Raw genomic sequence first — 17,792 nt, forward strand, 5'->3', positions numbered from 1 at the left:
TTATCTCTTCTTATATGGTAAGCTTGTGAGGCCAGATTCTTTTGTTGGTTTGTTGGCTGTGGTAACTCCTTGAAATAAGGAATGAATTTCTTGGAACTCAGGGATAGCCATTAATTGTAGTTACAGAATAAACTCTTTTATTAAATTTGAGAAATATTTCAGATCCTCTAATACAAGGAGATATTTGGGCACAATGTAGTTACAACTAACACACTTTGAATTTTGTAGGAGCCAAAGTCCATCTTATTTATTGAGATGCTATTATTTATTTGCTATTATTGAGTAAGCTATTGTTTATGATAGCCATGTGTTACAAATTTATTTGCAAAGATGGAACAAATATTGGGAGCTACCATCCTAAGGAATCCATTCCGGAAATGACTAATGGCTAGGGTTTTACTTTCAAAGTTATCCTGCTTACTATTAACCTATATGTAAAATTTGATTTAACAAGATTCCTTCACCTCCCAAATCTGTTTCTCGGAGAAGGACTCATGTCTGCAAACAGGAAATTATTGTCTATGCTCATATTTTTTCATCTTCCCAAACACAAAATTGGTAAGAAAGTAGCAAAGGTCTATTTTAAAAGAATCCTCAAATCTTTACAATCTTTTTCACATCCTCCTCAGTGAGTTCTTCATCATGGGAATTAAAATAATTATAAAATATCATGGGAAATATTCCAAATTAACCCAGGATTTTTTTTTAATTTTTATTTATTTATGATAGTCACACAGAGAGAGGGAGAGAGAGGCAGAGACACAGGCAGAGGGAGAAGCAGGCTCCATGCACCGGGAGCCTGACGTGGGATTCGATCCTGGGTCTCCAGGATCGTGCCCTGGGCCAAAGGCAGGCGCCAAACCGCTGCGCCACCCAGGGATCCCTAACCCAGGATTTTTTAAAAAAAGATTTTATTTATTTATTCATGAGAGAGAGAAAGAGAGAGAGAGAGAGAGAGAGGCAGAGGGAGAAACAGGCTCCATCCAGGGAGCCCAATGTAGGATTCCATCCAGGGACTTCAGGATCACGCTGTGAGCCGAAGGCAGACTCTCAACTGCTGAGCCACCCAGGCGTCCCTAACCCAGGATTTTGAATTAGGACCTTTACTCATGCTATTTTAGGTTTATAATCTGGTATTATGTGAAAATACCCTCTTAATAATGATCATGTTTTGATTGAATAGTTAATAGATCTGATTGCTTCAGAGCCTTAGAGCACCTATAGATGCTATAAATCTTGTTTAATTTTAACAAGTCTATTAAAGGAGTTATTCTCTCTGATGCTAGAAAAGCCAAAGGGACCTTTTCAACCTAATCTATATATCTTAGCCAAACAAGGCATGAAGGAAGAAACGAAATGTCTTCTTATAATTCCCTAAGATGGAAATTTTCTTTATATTCTAGGCAATGAACTAGTCAGAAACTAGAATTGTACTCTACTGAGGCACCTGGGTGGTGCAGTTGGTTAGGCGTCTGACTCTTGGTTTCAGCTCAGGTCATGATTTCAAGGTTCTAGGAGCAAGTCACCAAATTGGGCTCTGAGCTCAGCATGGAGTCTGCCTGAGATTCTCTTTCCCTCTCCCTTTGCCCCTCCCACTCATACTATCTCTCATTTTCTCTCTCTACAATAAATAAATAAATAAGTCTTAAAAAATGGTTTTATTTAAAAAAAGAAAAAGCATTGTACCCTACTACACAATGACAACAACTACATTTTTTTCATATGTCTTCTTACTAATTTTGGTGGGTGGAGTGGTTTATTACATTGGTAGTCTGTTTTAAATTTATATTATATAGAGACTCCAAGATAACTCAAGGGATCTTTCTAATTCTTTCAAATGATCTATAAGTGTTTGATTGCAAAGTTATGGGAAGAATTGATCTTGTTTCAAGGTTAGGATGAGCATTTTAGAAAAAAGTACTATATGATGCAAAACATGTAAATTTTAGAAAGTTTCTCCTGGCATATGTTGCCTGGCACATAAGAGGCATTTGATATATTTTTCTTGACTGACTGATCAAATGAATGAATAAATGAATTATTCTCATCCAGGTCTTTTCCCTTTCTCTTATCCCAACTCCCAATTAATAGTAATTATTTTCTGAGTCTCTACCCACATTTTAAATAATTTTGCTCCCAAGTTTTGGCAGCTTGAATGGCTTTTAAAGTGCCTAATTAAGAATGATTTGTTAATAATTGCTATCTCTTTGAATAATTTTCTTCCCCTTTTCATTCTTTTAAGCTGTTTTTACACTTCCCAAGTCTCATGCTGCTTTTTATTTCTTAGGCTAGCTTTTATTAAATAAAAGAGAACAAAGTGCTTTTTCTCTCTGGCTTTTAATAAATGTGACCCTTTCTGTCATTCTTTCCTTGATCCTTTCCAAATCAGCTGTGGTTGCCATAAGTGACGGCTGAGAGACAAGATGCCAAGTGCAATGGCTAAATTTAAAGAGCAGCATTCGCACCTGTTGTTAACTGGCAGTGACCAGTCTCACGCCCACAGCTTCCTCCACCCTCTGCCTCCTACCAAGTGCTACCCACAGCCCAGAGTCTTTATGTGTTCACATATAAATAAGTACTGATGAAGATTATATGCATGATGTCAAAGTGAAGAATGAATATAGCATTTGACACGAAATTTGTTTGGTTTCAGAGGAGCTGAAATTTGGGCAACATTCGGCATAATGTAAAGACAAATCTGACCTTGAAGTAGGTAGACTAATGTGGCTTGGTATTAATGAATTTTTGAAGACTTTTAATGGACTATCTCACCCCAGAATAATTTTGTGAAGCCTGCCATACTTTGTGAAAATATTTTGGCTCTCAGCATTGGGAGGGTCCTATAAATTTAAATGTTGTGTAAAAGAGGCAATCCAAGAAGTACTTATCGTCTAAAGAGTTAGCTTAAATGAGTTTGCCAGATTGGCAACACTAACCTGGAAGAGTTCTGTAAGAGAAATATAGTAACACAAATAATTTTGATACAAATTATACTTAGAAGATGAGAGAAGGGGACTGTGGCCCAGGCAACGAGATTAGTCTAATCACATAGGTCTGATAACCAAGGGAGTGTGGCCGACCTCATTGTCAGATCAGCTCACATCAAGCATGAAAGTACTATGATACAAAGTCAAACCATCAACTATGAGAGTTTACTTTTACCTGAACGTTGACTCTCAGAGGAGGTAAAGCTGGTCTTCAAAAGGTGGAACAGGTGGCTTATAGGGACAGCAGGAGCAGAGCTGGAGGTTGAAATGTCAGGGCATTTTCAGGGTATAAGTAGTAAATACCTAGAGATTGCTGAGAGAGGGGAGTACTTTACCAATTCGGAATTTTGCTATAACATTGTTAGAGAATGTTCTTGTGATCTTTTGACACTTTTGGCTACTCTGGAATGGTGTTTGGTTCCATAAGAATGAGTGCTGAAATCCTGTGGAGGTGTGTGGTTTATTTGAGTGCAAAATTAGTGCTCTGCCCCTTTGAATCGCTTCAGATAGAGGCAAAAGACTTCCTGGCTCCAAAGGTCTAGTAAATAGCAAAGGCTGTAGGAAGGCACAGCCAATCCAACACAGAAGGGACAGCGTTAATGCTTGCTGCCAACCTCTCAGATCTTGAGAAACACGAATAACGACAGTCCTATTTGAACAAGCCCTACCCTTTTCAACTCAGTGTTTTCCTGGCGTCCTGCTCTCGATAGAAGAGAACTTGCAGATTGATGTTCCTGATCTAAAAGAATTTAGATTATGGGGTCGCTGAGTTAACAAAATGAATATGGAGTCAGTCATTCTTTGGAGGCCAGGGCATGAGACTCCTGCCATACAAAAATTTTAAGAGGTCACATGTAAATATATCAATGTAAATTATGTATGTAAATTATGTACATAATCCAGTGTAAGGTTGCAGTTTCTATTAGAGTAAGGGGGATGGGAATATTGGAATAAGAAGAGGAGAGAAATAAAAATAAGGGTGGAAAAAACTGTGTGTTCAATGAAGTGAGACTAGATGTAAATGTAGACAGGAAAGAATATGTGGTGGGGTTTATGAGGAGTTCAGCCCTTCTTGGCTACACTTAACTAGAAATGTTTCTGGCCCAGAGAAGCTGAAGAAAAAACATAAAAGATTACAGAAGTGAAGATGTCATGGGAATGGGAGTGGTAGTGATGGTGAGATGGTTGCAGATGGGTAGGGGTAGAGAAATGGGAATAATGACACCTGGGAAAATAGTGAACCCCAAATAACCAGAAAACAGATCTAGGCTGTGATTTATGACATGGTAAATATTTGACGGTAAAACTCTTCCTCCTCTTGCTCTCCTTTTTTACTATTATACTTACATCATACTTTTTCTCTATTCTTTAAGAATTGCTGATCTTACTTGCATAACAATTCACACCATCTGTGAACAATGAAACACAGCCCCCAGACCTCTAAGCAGATCCCTGTCATGATTTCTTGCCCATGTCAATGAACTGTGTGCATCACCTATCTTGGCTATTCTGGAAAGCTTTTAGGCAAATACTCCATTGAGTTGAGTCATAATTGGGAGCTGACTTCCGTGTACATTTTAGTAGGGAGCCTAGTTAGAGTTTCATGCTCCAGGAAATCTGTTCTGATTAGTTTTAGCTAAAAAAAGATCAACCTGTTTTAAGATTGGCACAGAAAACAACTCTGTGGCCGTGTAGATTGCAGTGACCATGTTTTTAAAATGATAAAAATAACATGCAGATGGGAAATTCAAAAGGGTAGCTACCCCTCAAAAGTCCCCAGAGTTAACATGACTTTTTCCAGAAGTCACTCTGTATCTGAAATATATATATATAACATATACAAATATATATAAGTAACTTTTATGCATATAAATAACTTTTAAAAGGTTCATCTGTACTGCATTATTACTTCTTTAAAGTATAGATGGGATAATTCATTTTGTTAATGGTTGTATAATATTCTGTAATAGGATTAGTCTCGTATTAACAAATTCCCTGTTAGAAAACATTGAGGTTTTCCTCAATTTTTTTTTTAATTTTTAAAATTTTAATTTATTTATGATAGTCACTGAGAGAGAGAGAGAGAGAGAGAGAGGCAGAGACACAGGCAGAGGAAGAAGCAGGCTCCATGCACCGGGAGCCCGATGTGGGATTCGATCCCGAGTCTCCAGAATCACGCCCTGGGCCAAAGGCAGGCGCCAAACAGCTGCGCCACCCAGGGATCCCGTTTTCCTCAATTTTTTAATCCTCAAAAGTTATGATGTTTTGAAGTTTTTCATGATTACCTTGCCATTTTTTATGAAAATATTATTTTGTGATCAGCACAGTGCCTGGCATAGCAGGTACTCAATGAATATTAATTTCCTTTCCTTCATAGGTAATTTATTACTTATTTTTTTAGGAATGAGGATACTTTCTGTTGAGCTATCTACACTTTCTTATTATGGGGCCTGGCCAACCAACTAATGTGAGAAATATCCTTTGCAGCTATGGAAAAGACTTTCTCTGCGAGGAGGTAATTGATGTTTGCTTAATTTCTAGTCCTGGATTATTAGAACTCAGTTCAGTCAGTGGACCCTCAAATTACACAGCCTACCTGGGGTGCATCGATGGTTTTTATCTTGGTAGATAAAAGATGACATCTTTTGGTAAATAAGAAGGAAGTTTTTGGTAATCCCTCTAGTTTCAGGTTTATGCAGTTAAAAAAAAAAACCCTATTTATTGTGCTTCTTTTGCAAATGCACAGGACTAAATCTCAGAACTGCAGGATGCATGTCTAATTTCTGTATTTGGAAGAATAGGAGAAAGACAATTCCAGTAGAACTTCTCAAAGTATAAGATGGAGATGGAGGGACAATCTTGATTCATAGCCAGATATGGCAAAGGCATAGAAAATAAAAAAAGTAAAATTCATGGTAATCCTAGTAAGAAGGAGGAAATGGCACAGCACAGGTAAATACATAACGTGCCGATAGGATAAATATAGATGGGCAGAAAATGATTGTAAGGGAAGTTGTTCCAGGAATGTCACAGATTTCCATCAAGGAGGATTAGTGTGTGCAGCTGTTGAATGGCAGGGGTGGGACGGCCTCATCGCATTCTTGAGCTCTCAGGTTCCACTTGTTGGGCAATACATGCCTTTTGGGTGAGTGGTGTGATATTCTCACCTAAAGAAGCCAGTCATTTTACTGTTCTGGGGTGGGGTGGGAGGATTGAACAAACCAAAAGCTCCACTTCATTATTTAGCAATTCTTGGCCAAACAAGTACCATTTCAGTGAAGCCTTAAAGGAAATATTATTAGAACAAGTGATACAGTAGAACTGTGTGTGATATATTTTTGTTTGTTTCAGCTTGATCACCTAAGGCTACACTACCAAGATGTTTTCCAAAATCTAGATTAGTACTTTTAGCTCCTTATTAAACTGTTTTTCTGTTTCAGATTTTAAAAGATGTGAGGACTATCCAGCTTATAATAACAGCAAGGAAATCCTCTTTTTTAAAATTTATTTTTATTTTTTTTTTATTTTTAGGAAATCCTCTTCTAAGGAAATACTTCTTTCACAGTCTTTAATGAGCTTTCATTATGATCTTGTTCCTTGGGGGAAAATGAAGTATTTTTCGAGAGGAAGTGATCGATGGGGCAGCTGGATGGCTCAGTGGTTGAGCATCTGCCTTTGGTACAGATCATGATCCTGGGGTCCGGGGACCAAGTTGCGAGCCTGCTTCTCCCTCTGCCTATGTCTCTGCCTCTCTCCTTGTGTCTCTCATGAATAAATAAGAAAACCTTTAAAAAGAGAGAGAGAGAGAGAGATCAAGAATTATTCCAAAGTGTATCCTAACGGCTAGCTTATCTAAATGATCAAAATTCATTAAAATAACCTTCACATGACTTCGATTACATTGCCAACGTGTTCTGTTTCCATAGTTTGATAAGTGTGCATAGGGTCAAAGATGGTAATAACACGATTATTCCTTCTGGAGAGTGTAAGAGTATCAGTCTAAAAGGTGCTGTAAAAACGAATCGAGTATCTGAAATGTAGATAGGTGTGTTAATTCACTCTGATGGCGTGCACTCATTCTGGGACTTTGATATCACAAGCATTCTAACCCCTCCTGTATCATGCTACATTTCACGGTCATTAGATCTCCCTTTGACGTCGGGTTAATTTCAGCATATCCAAATACCATCAGTCACGTCAGGAACGATAACTCTGGGCGTGTCACTGAGAGTTCCAGCATCCCTAGTTTAATGATTTACTAATTGGGTTCACGTTTTGCCAACTTAGAACACTCCCAAAGTGCAAAGCTTAGCACGAATATGACCCCCCAGTCACCCTTATCGCAGCTCTATCCTTGGAGAGGATTAGCCGAACCCAACATGCCCTGTCTCTCTACAGCTGCCGTGCCGAGGGGCTCCGGTGCCGATTACGGGTTCCTTAGAATTTGCCCGTAATTGACTAGGTCCCACAATAGGTAACTCTGGAAGTGACAGGCAGCCTCAAGTGTGGTTCTCCCGCCTGTCGATTGGGCCTTGCAGGAAGCCCCGCCTCCTCCACTCAGCCGCGGGCGGCGGTTGGCCCGGCGCCGCTGAGTGACGGGCCTTAGCTCCGCCCCGGCCGTCCGCTGCGCTGCCTGGGTCGGCGCCGTTTCCAGTTGAGAGATGGCGGCCGCCGCAGGTAGATCGCTCCTGCTGCTCCTCTCCTCCCGGGGCGGCGGCGGGGGCGCCGGCGGCTGCGGAGCGCTGACTGCCGGCTGCTTCCCGGGGCTGGGCGTCAGCCGCCACCGGCAGCAGCAGCACCACCGGACGGTGAGCGAGCGCGCCCGGCGGCTCCGGGGAGGGCGGGGCGGCGCTGGCGTGTGGGAGCCGCCGGCGGGCAGGCCGCCGGGGCAGCGGGCAGTTCCCCCAACTCGCGGCCGCTCCCGAGCTTGCCGGGCACCGAGGAGCCGCCGTGCCCTTCAGGCGCCTGCGGCGGCGACCAGGGCGGGAGGGGGGGCGGAGGAAGCCGAGTGGAGGAGGAGGAGGAGGGGGAGGAGGAGGAGGAGGGGGAGGAGGGGCGATGGCGGGGATGTTCCCGCAGGACCCGGGGCACCGGGGCGGGGAAGGGACGGGACTTGAACCTCTCAACCGGCTGCTCCGCGATCTCGGTCCCTCCTCCCCCCCCCCCTTTTTTTTTTTAAAAACAGCTCTGCCCCGTTGCTCGTGAACTGAGCCCCGTGCAAGTTGTCCCCTTTCCCCCTCCTCCGGGCGCGTTGGGGTGTCCTGAGTTGCCGCGGCCGCCTGCCGTCGGTGTCCGGAGAGCGGCCGAGCGGGGGGCAGCCCGGGACCCCGGCGACGGGCGAGAGGGATGATCAAACTTTATCCCCCTCCGTGACTTCCTGCGTGCGTGGGCTCGGGGAGCAGCCCCCTCGCGGCGGGTGCTGCATTGCCTCGGGAGGCGGGCTCCGTCCCCGCGGGTCGCGGGAGGTCGTCGGGGGTCCCTCGCGCCGGCCTGGAGAGCCCCCGGGGGTGCGCAGCGGGCGGAGGCAGAGCGACTGTTGCAAGTTGTTCGCAGAGGCAGGCATTTGGTGGTTTGCATTAACCAGTTATTGCTGGAGCTCATTGGCTGGCAACGAAGGAGAGTTTCTGTTTGAACAGCCTTTTGGGGTGTATTTGGGAGCGATTGGGATTTCCTTCTTTATTCTTCTTCTTTTTTTTTTTTTCTTTTCGATGGTAAGAGATGGCCTTGGTATGGACTTCTTGACCGGTTCTCTCTCCTTGGACTTTGTAGACCCCGCTGTGTGTTGGTCCCTGGCCCACGGTGAGAGGAGGAGTGTAGATTTTATTTCCTAGGGCTGAGTTGTATGTAGAGTGTGGTCAGGAGAGAATCCCTGCAAGACGGCCTGAGAGCAGACACTAGTACCTTCAGAGCTCAGCCCAAGTACATCCATCCACCTGCCTTACTCTGGCCACGTAGCTCCTGGGAGGAAACTGGCCTGGGGGTTTTCAGAGAGGATACCCCAAGACTGGTGACAGCCTAAACCCAAGTGTCTGAAAGAGCTATGAAAAGAACTAATGCTCTGCAAATGCAAGATGATACTGTTATTATTAGTCATATGTATGGATCCTATCCTCATTCTTGTGAAGATTTGTACTTCGTATTTGGCATACTGACATATTGCTTTGCTGAAGCTTTTGGGTGAGAGCCGAGCTTTTCCCCCCACAGTTCAGTTTAGATCCGCATGTTTCATAGCCTCCATTTATGTGTTTTATTTTCCTAAAAACATAAAGCCTCCCCCATATCTGATGGCATTACCCTCTTCCCTCAAATCGTTTCAAGACTTCCCGAGTTGTCTTTATCCCTGTATTTTGCTAATACACCTTTTGACTTTGGGCAGTTTGTTTTCTAAGGCTGTTTGGGTGTGGTATTCATTTAGCATTTTTAAATTTGTGCCTTGTATATTTTCCACTATGCGAATCTGTCAGGCTGTGAGTGTCTTCCTTGTGTGGGTACTTCATGAAAGTGTTCTTCTGTGCTATTCTGGGGTGGGTAAAAGTGATGTGCTGAATTTGTAACTGAAAGAACAGTTAAAGTGAAGTGCTATTTCTGAAGGGCTGAAGTGTTATCATGGGAATGTTGACTTGTAAATGAACTTAGAATTGTACAATTTTGAAAAAAGTTGTACCTGATTATTTAAAATATGTAAACAGTTTTTTTCCCCCTCTTTCTACGCTTGCTCTGAAGCCATCCCGTATATAGCTGTCTCCATCTGTTATTCTATGATTCCTCACAAGACTCCATTTGAAAGGTATCTCTTAGAGATCTGTTTAACTCTTGACATTTTATGCCTGGAATTGAGGCCCAGAAAAGGGGAAGGACTTGTCTAGGATTACACGGCTAATATGCAACAGTTTTAGGATTCCCACCCATCCCAGATATCCTGACCTCTTTATCGTGTTCTTTTCGTTATAAAGTGTGGTTGCTCCTTCATAGCTCTCCTCCTTTACAAAATTGTTGTTTGTTAGGATAGTATTGGTATTTTAAAGTCCCACGAATGGGAATTCTCCTGTAAGTAGGTGTTTTTGAGGCATAGCTGTTGTCTGAGGCAAATATGGGAACAGACAACTTGCTCTTACAAAGGTCCCTGAGAGATACTAAGGTTGAATCTTGCATAGGGCACACATCCTGTGCATGTGCAGCAGATGGCACTCTGCATTGGACTAGATCACAAGCCCAGCTTGTGCCACTTTTGTTCTGGTGTAGTAGGTACGGTAAATTAGAGCCAGGGGGACATAACCAATTATGGTGCTGGTTAATTTTTTTGCTTGAGAGGAATGTGTTTTGAAATCTCTTCCAAGTTTACAGAATGAGTTCAAAGCAGTACAGATCAGCGCATTGGTAAATGGGGTTTCGAAGTTATAAAACAGAACTTGTCCCTTCCCCACCTTCCTCATTAAAAGATCATTCAACTAAGTAAATAGAAATAAAGGTTCAGGGGCTTATTCAATATTTTTAGCACCATCTAGTGTAATTTTTCCTTTCTTGTATGAAGAGCCTGTTACTGCTCCTCAGCTTGTGACTGTAACCAAGACTTATTTAAATGTTTGTTGCATGCCTTTCTGTGTGGTTAGTGAAGGTGGCTGCTATTTTCAAGGGTAATTTTTTGAGGGGGAACTGCCTTTCATTGTGAGCTGGGTAATTGCTTTGCTAACTGTCTCACCTCTGATTATGAAAGCCTGACTGTTAACATTTCTTAGTGGTCAACGGCTGTGCCGAATTACTAAATATCTTGCTTAAGTGTGTCATTGGATTTTTAGAGTTTGTGGCTGTCCCTGTCTGTTTTACACATTATATAGTTCTTTGGCAGTGATAGCATTTTACTTTAACCTGACAGCTTGAACTGAGGTTCCATTACCTGCCACAGTAGCAAGTACCAGTTCTCTAATTGGGTTTCTCATGGTCTGGCCAGTCTTACTTAGCCAGATCGATCCCAGCACAAATACCCCACTGTATTTAGTCCAGTGTTCCATATAACTATACTAAATGTTTATGCAGTTCTTGCAACTGGATTTCAGTCCTAATCAACTCCTCTAACCTCTAAGGTCCATTTCAGGTTAGAGACTGTGACCTACGACTACTCCGCTTTGAGTCTAACCTCTTCACTTTACAGATGAGGAAACAGGTCTAATGGGAATGAGGGAAGTGACTTACTAGGTTATGTTTGTGGTTAATTACATCTGAGGTTAAAATTCTTTTTTTAGGGGATCCCTGGGTGGCTCAGCGGTTTAGCACCTGCCTTTGGCCTAGGGCGCGATCCTGGGGTCCCGAGATCGAGTCCCACGTTGGGCTCCCGGCATGGAGCCTGCTTCTCCCTCCTCCTGTGTCTCTGCCTCTCTCTCTCTCTCTCTCTCTCTCTCTGTCTATCATAAATCAGTCAATCAATCAATCTTTAAAAAAAATAAAATTCTTTTTTAAAATATTTTATTTATGTATTTGAGAGAGAGTGTGCTCACACACAAGACAGGGGAGAAGCAGAGGGAGAGGGAGAAGCAGGCTCCCTGTTGACAGAGAAGTAGAGATACCTGGTACAGAGAGGTAGAGGATCCTAGTAGATCCCAGGACCATGAAATCATGACCTGAGCCAAAGGCAGATGCTTAACTGACTGAACAACCAAGATGCCCCTGAGATTAAAATTCTTTAAGTGGAGGTGGATTCAAGATCTTCCTCATCAGAATCTTAATTTACGTGATTCCTGGCTCTTAATCCCTTTCTTTGGTTCTATTCTGTCCTGTCTAAATTCTGATAGGATTTATTATTAGCAGGACACAGATTGACACTGACTTGTCTTGTTATCTAAATATTTCATTTGTGGGTTCCTTATCTTACAGGGGAGGTAAGGAGATACTGGATTTTTGTCTCTCATAGACGCCAACACAATGCTCGGTATATAGGTGACACTCAGACGTGCATTAATTGAATATGCACCTTTTTGTCTGCTTGCCAGTGTAAAGGTATGCTCATCTACCCACCCACCCCCCTGTCACCAGTGTGACTTGTTTAATGGACTGTTGCTTAGGTAGCCACATTTGGGTAATTGCTTTAACTTTGGTATTGCCAGTGCTGTCTTTGTATATTATACTTCTTTATGGTAGACTAATGCACAGAGTGAGTACCTTTGGATTGGCTCTATGGTAGTACTTGCTTCCTGCCCAAAGCCCAGCAAAAGTATGATTAATACCCAGATTAATAGAAATATATGATTGAATCAGGTTCTAGCATTTTTATTGTTTTAGTTTACTACAAAACTAAGATTTTGATGGTTCTGGATAAATGTTTAGAGCAAACTTTTAAAATTTACTATTATTATTTTCTGTTGAAGTGTAGTTGACACATGGTGTTAAATTAGTTCCAAGAGCAGATTTGTTTTTAAGGAAGCAACTATCCTTTTTTTTTTTTTTTTTTTTTAAAGATTTTATTTATTTGAGAGAGAGAGAGTCTGGGTTGGGGGCAGAGGGAGAAGCAGACTCTCCACTGAGTAGGGAGCCTCATGTGGGGCTTGATTCCAGGACCCGGAGACCATGACCTGAGGCGACTTAATTGAGCCACCCAGGCACTCTGCAACCATCCTTTTATTTATATTAAAATCATGCTTATTTTGTACCCCACAAAAAATTTGAGTAAATTCGGACTTATTTAACAGATTACGATTATTTGACCTTTTCTAAGTCCCAAGGGGCTCTATTTTATGCTTTATGGAACTTGAGTCCAAGAGGAAATCTAAGTAGAAAATGCAGCATCAAGATTGGTGTATGCAAACATAACAAAAATCAGTTTTGGTTTTAGGGCTGCCTCATGTTTGAAATCCAGAGTGGTCATGGTCTTTGCAATAGCACTTTATTGATACCATTATCTGAATAACGGCAGAAGTGTTGTTGTTGTTTTAAAGATTTCTTTACTTAGAGAAAACAGGAGTGAGGGGCAGAGGCAGAAGAAGAATGCTCAAGCAGACTCCCTGCTGAGCATTGAGCCTGATGCAGGACTCAATTCTAGGACCCCGAGATCATGACCTGAGCCTAAATCAAGAGTTGAAAACTTGACCAACTGAGCCATCCAGGCACCACTTGTTTCTTTTTTATATTATAGCTTTGTACCTCTGTGGATTTCCTTAAAAATTACTGTTTTTTTTTTTTTTCCTTTTTTGTGATTAAGGATAACACTACTCTTCAAGATCTTGAGATAGTCACTCAACAAAAGGGAATCCTCTATTCTTTATTTGACTGATTAATACTATATCATGGCTCATGGGTATTTTACAACTACTGGAGTAACATGTTATTAGGAAAACTTACGATGTTACCATGGAGGACATGTACTTAAAAGAATCATAGACTTTAGAGCTCAAAAAGACCGTAGGTTAAGGAACCAGTGCAAGAGTGGTGAAATGGCTTTTTCCTTGGTAGGCCAACAAGTTACTACAGAGCTGAAAATGGCTTCCCCATCTGCTGGCCTTCACATTCAGTTCTTTTCCAACAAAATTACACAGTTGTGGGTTTTAAAAAAGTGAGTTGGGGCCATATTTTTTCAGTAAGTGACTTATCTCAAACCCAATCTTGAATAATTACTCCCTGATTTAGGTCAAGCTTGATGACATGTGTTTAAAAAAAAAAAAAAAAGTTGTCCTCTGCATATTGAACACACAAGAGAAACTGTCCATTTAATTATTTCACTGCACTTTGTTAAATGCTTGCAGTGAGAGAGCTTGTGTAATGTAAAAGTTGACTTCAAGCAAAGTAATTTTATTAAGTTTAGTGAGTTATTGACGTATAAACTGTGTACAGGCTTGAATCTCTTATTTTGATAAAAATATAACTTGGTAAATTACATCACCAGCTGGGTCTAATAGCATGCTAAAACTGAACTTTTCCTAATGCAGTTCTGGAAAAAATGGAAAATATGACATTGCATTTTGACATCTCTCTTAAAAATAAGAGACTTTTCCAAAGGTTCCTTAAGGACATTGTTAGTATTAATCAGAAGAGTGGGGTGTTTACCCTTTATACTTTGTTACTGAAGTTTTTAGTTTTTCTCTTTATTGTCTACTTTATTGTTTGGGGAGCATTTGTAATAATCACCAGAGAATTGGTGAGAAATCTATTATGTGTATGAGGGAGTCTAGAGGACAGTCTCCAATGTAGTCTTAAACTGTACTGCCTCATGGATTACAAGATCCTTTAGACTTCTTTTTTGCCTTCTAAGAGAGGCTACATATGCTTCTTATCTATAGTAAGTGGTATTATAGGATGTTTAAGAGTATTAATATCTGCTTTGAACTTTAGAGAAAGTTAATGTGACTGATAATTTGTCAAATTAACAGGACAGCAAATAGGTTAGCTTGAACTACCTGATGTGTATGTAGAGGAGTAGATAGAGGAGAAAGCATCTAAGCTCTGAGGGCATTGTGTTACCTCATTTAATTCTCACCATAACCCTATGAGAGGCATTATTATCCCAGTTTTATAGATGAAGACATTGAGGTTCATTTTTTCTTAAGTGTCATAAACTGTTTTAATGCGAGGGATACAAAGGTGGACAAGACATGTTTTGGAGGTGAATTTAAGTCTCAGCCTGGCAGGGTATTTGTGTGGGGCCTCCTTCCCTTTGTCTTCTCCTTCAGCCATGTTTTTTTTTTTTTTTTTTTTCAAGCATCTACTATAGTTTTCTTCCAAGAGAGTTCACCATTTTTCTGACTACATTTCTTAAATCTCTTTCTCCATCCTTTCCTCCAGGTATTAGCTACTAAGGGTCTAAGGTATTGCTTCCTTAGGATCTTTGTAATTTAGCAAAGGATTCTATTAAGTCCCACCCATTGTTGAGCATTGCCTCTATATCACTTTTATAACATTGTCTAGTATACTCTACAACAACTGTTCAGGCAAAACTCTACCCCTATGGTACATATGAGAAAATAAAGACCTAGTAAGGGTAAGTAACCTGGAGTCATTCAGAAAATATCTGTTGAACTACTGTTTGAAAGATGCTGTGCTGGAAAAGAGAGATGCCTCTGAGGTAGTCCAAAGAGGTCACAGTTTGGCTAGAAGACACTGACAAGCAAGACTGTAACTAGTTAATGCTCCCCTTACAGAGGCTCAGTGAGAACATTTAGACCTACTCAAGAGAACTGGGGAAGGCTTCATAGGGGCGGCCTCATTTAGGCAGAAATAGGAGGACATATAATGTGCTGGGGACTGGAAAGGTGTGGTTCACATTCTAGATGGGACCAACATCTGACATGACAGTATGAGGGAAGAAGATGTATTTGAGAAATGGCCAGTAGTTTGTTATAACTGGAGTATGGGCAAGAATAATCACATATTAGGCTGGTCAGTAGTAGTGATACCAATAATAATTAATATTAAGTGCATCATGTGTTACAAATTTAACATAGATAATTTCACTTAAATACCCACATGCTGTGGGTAGGTACTGTTACTATCCTCCTTTTATAGATTGTGAAACTGAGTTCCCCTCAGATTGGTTGATTTGCCCAGGATCACAGCTGGTAAGTGACACTCAGTAAATGACTTGTTCAGGATCACACAGCTGCGACTGGCATACCTGGAAAATAAACCCATGCGATCTGGCTCCAGAGTCTGTCTCTTAACTAGAGTGCTATGGTGAGGGAATCAGACTGTGAAGGGACTTGTGAAGGAGTTGGAATTTTATTATGTAGGTCAGTAGTTTTTTTTTAAATTCAGCCCACAGTAGAAATACATTTTATATCATGACCCAGAATGTGCATGTGTGCGTAAAAGTAGAAGTTTCACGGAACAATATTTTTACTATGTATGAGGCATACATAGTTTCTGTGCTGTTTTGTTGAAGAAATACTGGTTGGGACCCACTTAAATTGATTCCACAATTTAATCCATAATTTGGAAAAATACTGCTGGTCAATCAGTGTCTGAAGAATTTCAGTTTGGTGAATCACATGATCAGGTTTGTGCTTTTTGGTAGGTTACAATAGCAGCTGTGTGAAGGCTTGATTGGAGAGGATGATGGGACCAGAAAAGCCAAGAGGCCAGTAAGGGACATCTCTTTTTTTAAGATTTTATTATTCATTTGACACAGCACAGGAAAGGGGAGCAGCAGGCAAAGGCAGAGGGAGAAGCAGCTCTCTGCAGAGTAGGGTTAGGGAGCCTAATGCAGGACTTGATCCGGGGACCTGGTATCATGACCTGAGCCTAAAGCAGACCCTTAACCAACTGAGCCACCCAGGCACCCCACTAGTAAGGGACATCTTTATTTATTTATTTTTTTAATTTCTGGATTAAGATAGATGATTAGGAAGTTTTCTGTATGACTCTTACTTTTTAAAAATTTATTTATTTATTTATTCATGAGAGACACAGAGAGAGATGGAGAGAGGCAGAGACACAGGCAGAGGGAGAAGCAGGCTCCGCGTAGGAAGCCCAATGTGGGACTTGATCCCTGGACCCCTGGATCACGCCCTGAGCTGAAGGCTGATGCTCAACCACTGAGCCACCCAGGCGCCCCCAGTAAGGAACATCTTAATGGGCCAGGCAGAGGATGTTCGAATGAGGACAGTAGCATTAGGGATAGAGAAAAGGAATAGAGAGAAGGCAGATTTAGGAAATAGACCTAAATAGGAAATAGAATTGATAGAACTTGATTGGACGTGGACTGTCACTCAGCTAGTACCTTGGAGAAAGGCAATTCATTTCAGGGGCTTTCTGATTCTATTAATACTCAGGTGCTGAAACTTTGTTTCTGGACCTTCTCTGTGTGTTTCTTTTTACAGTCATGTTAAGTATGTTTCATTGTTGTCTTTTCTGTACCTCTACTTTTGTATGTGAAAATGTGCTGATCTGGTTTAGTGATTTTTAAATTTATATATTGAAGCAGATGCCCACCTTATTCCCATTTTCCTGCCTCCATCCCCAATCCCATCCATCTGAATCTGAAAGATTTGTGCGCCAGTATGGAAAAAGTTTATAAAACATGATGAGCACTCAACAAATCTTTGTTGAAGAGTGTGTGTTCTGTGTATTATACTCTTTCAAAGCAGAAACTTCACATTACGTTAGAGGAATATTTTTGAGTAATTTCCTTTGTGTTCTCTTCAGCTTTCCATTTTTGTAATATTTGTTTACCATTAGGGAATACTGAGCATTGTATGTATGATGGTCTTTTATATTTGAAGCAAACAAAAACCTAGTCATTTTCTAAGCACCTTTTCTTAAAATTTTAGCAACCTCCCTTTTCACATTAGAAATGAAGATATGAGATTCCTACAGCTTCTGCCACCCATTTCTCAAGAGAAGTATAAAAAATAAAACTACATAATAATCAAGAACAAGTAATTCTTTAGTATTTTATTTGACTCACTGGATTGCTTTATTCAGAAAGCACATATTCTTTGGACTTCTAGGTATTATAATACAGAGGTAAGTATTTGACAATCGTAACAATTTTTTGTTTTCTGTTAATACTTTATTTGAGAGAGTGCATGCATGTGAGTGAGCAGGAGGAGGGGCAGAGGGAGGGGGAAAGAGCATCTCAATCAGACTCTGCCCTGAGCCCTACCCCACGATCCCAAGATCATGACCTGAACTGAAATCAAGAGTCAGCCACTTAACCAACTGAGCCACCCAGGAGCCCCGGCTATGACAATTTTTTAAAGCCATTACAATATCTACTTTGTCAGAATTTTTTTTAAATTTTTATTTATTTATGATAGTCACAGAGAGAGAGAGAGAGAGAGAGAGAGAGAGGCAGAGACACAGGCAGAGGGAGGAGCAGGCTCC

At 41.1% G+C, this 17,792-nt stretch overlaps 1 protein-coding gene across 6 annotated transcripts in view; it reads left to right on the plus strand.

The window, feature by feature from the left end:
- Positions 1–17,792, plus strand: part of MCU (mitochondrial calcium uniporter) — a 217,759-nt gene that overhangs the window by 11,279 nt on the left and 188,688 nt on the right. For 2 of the 6 annotated variants that reach the window (XM_072823538.1, XM_072823534.1), the window contains exon 1: positions 7,629–7,795. The exons of 3 other annotated variants lie outside the window; for them this stretch is intronic. In XM_072823538.1, the coding sequence (XP_072679639.1) occupies positions 7,649–7,795 (147 nt within the window). In that variant the 5' untranslated portion in view covers positions 7,629–7,648. Of the gene's footprint in view, positions 1–7,628; positions 7,796–17,792 lie in introns of those variants that run through there. One more of the 6 variants, XM_072823536.1, reaches the window with a different exon arrangement.

This window comes from Canis lupus, chromosome 4 (assembly GCF_048164855.1).
Source record: "Canis lupus baileyi chromosome 4, mCanLup2.hap1, whole genome shotgun sequence".
Taxonomy (NCBI): Eukaryota; Metazoa; Chordata; class Mammalia; order Carnivora; family Canidae; genus Canis; species Canis lupus.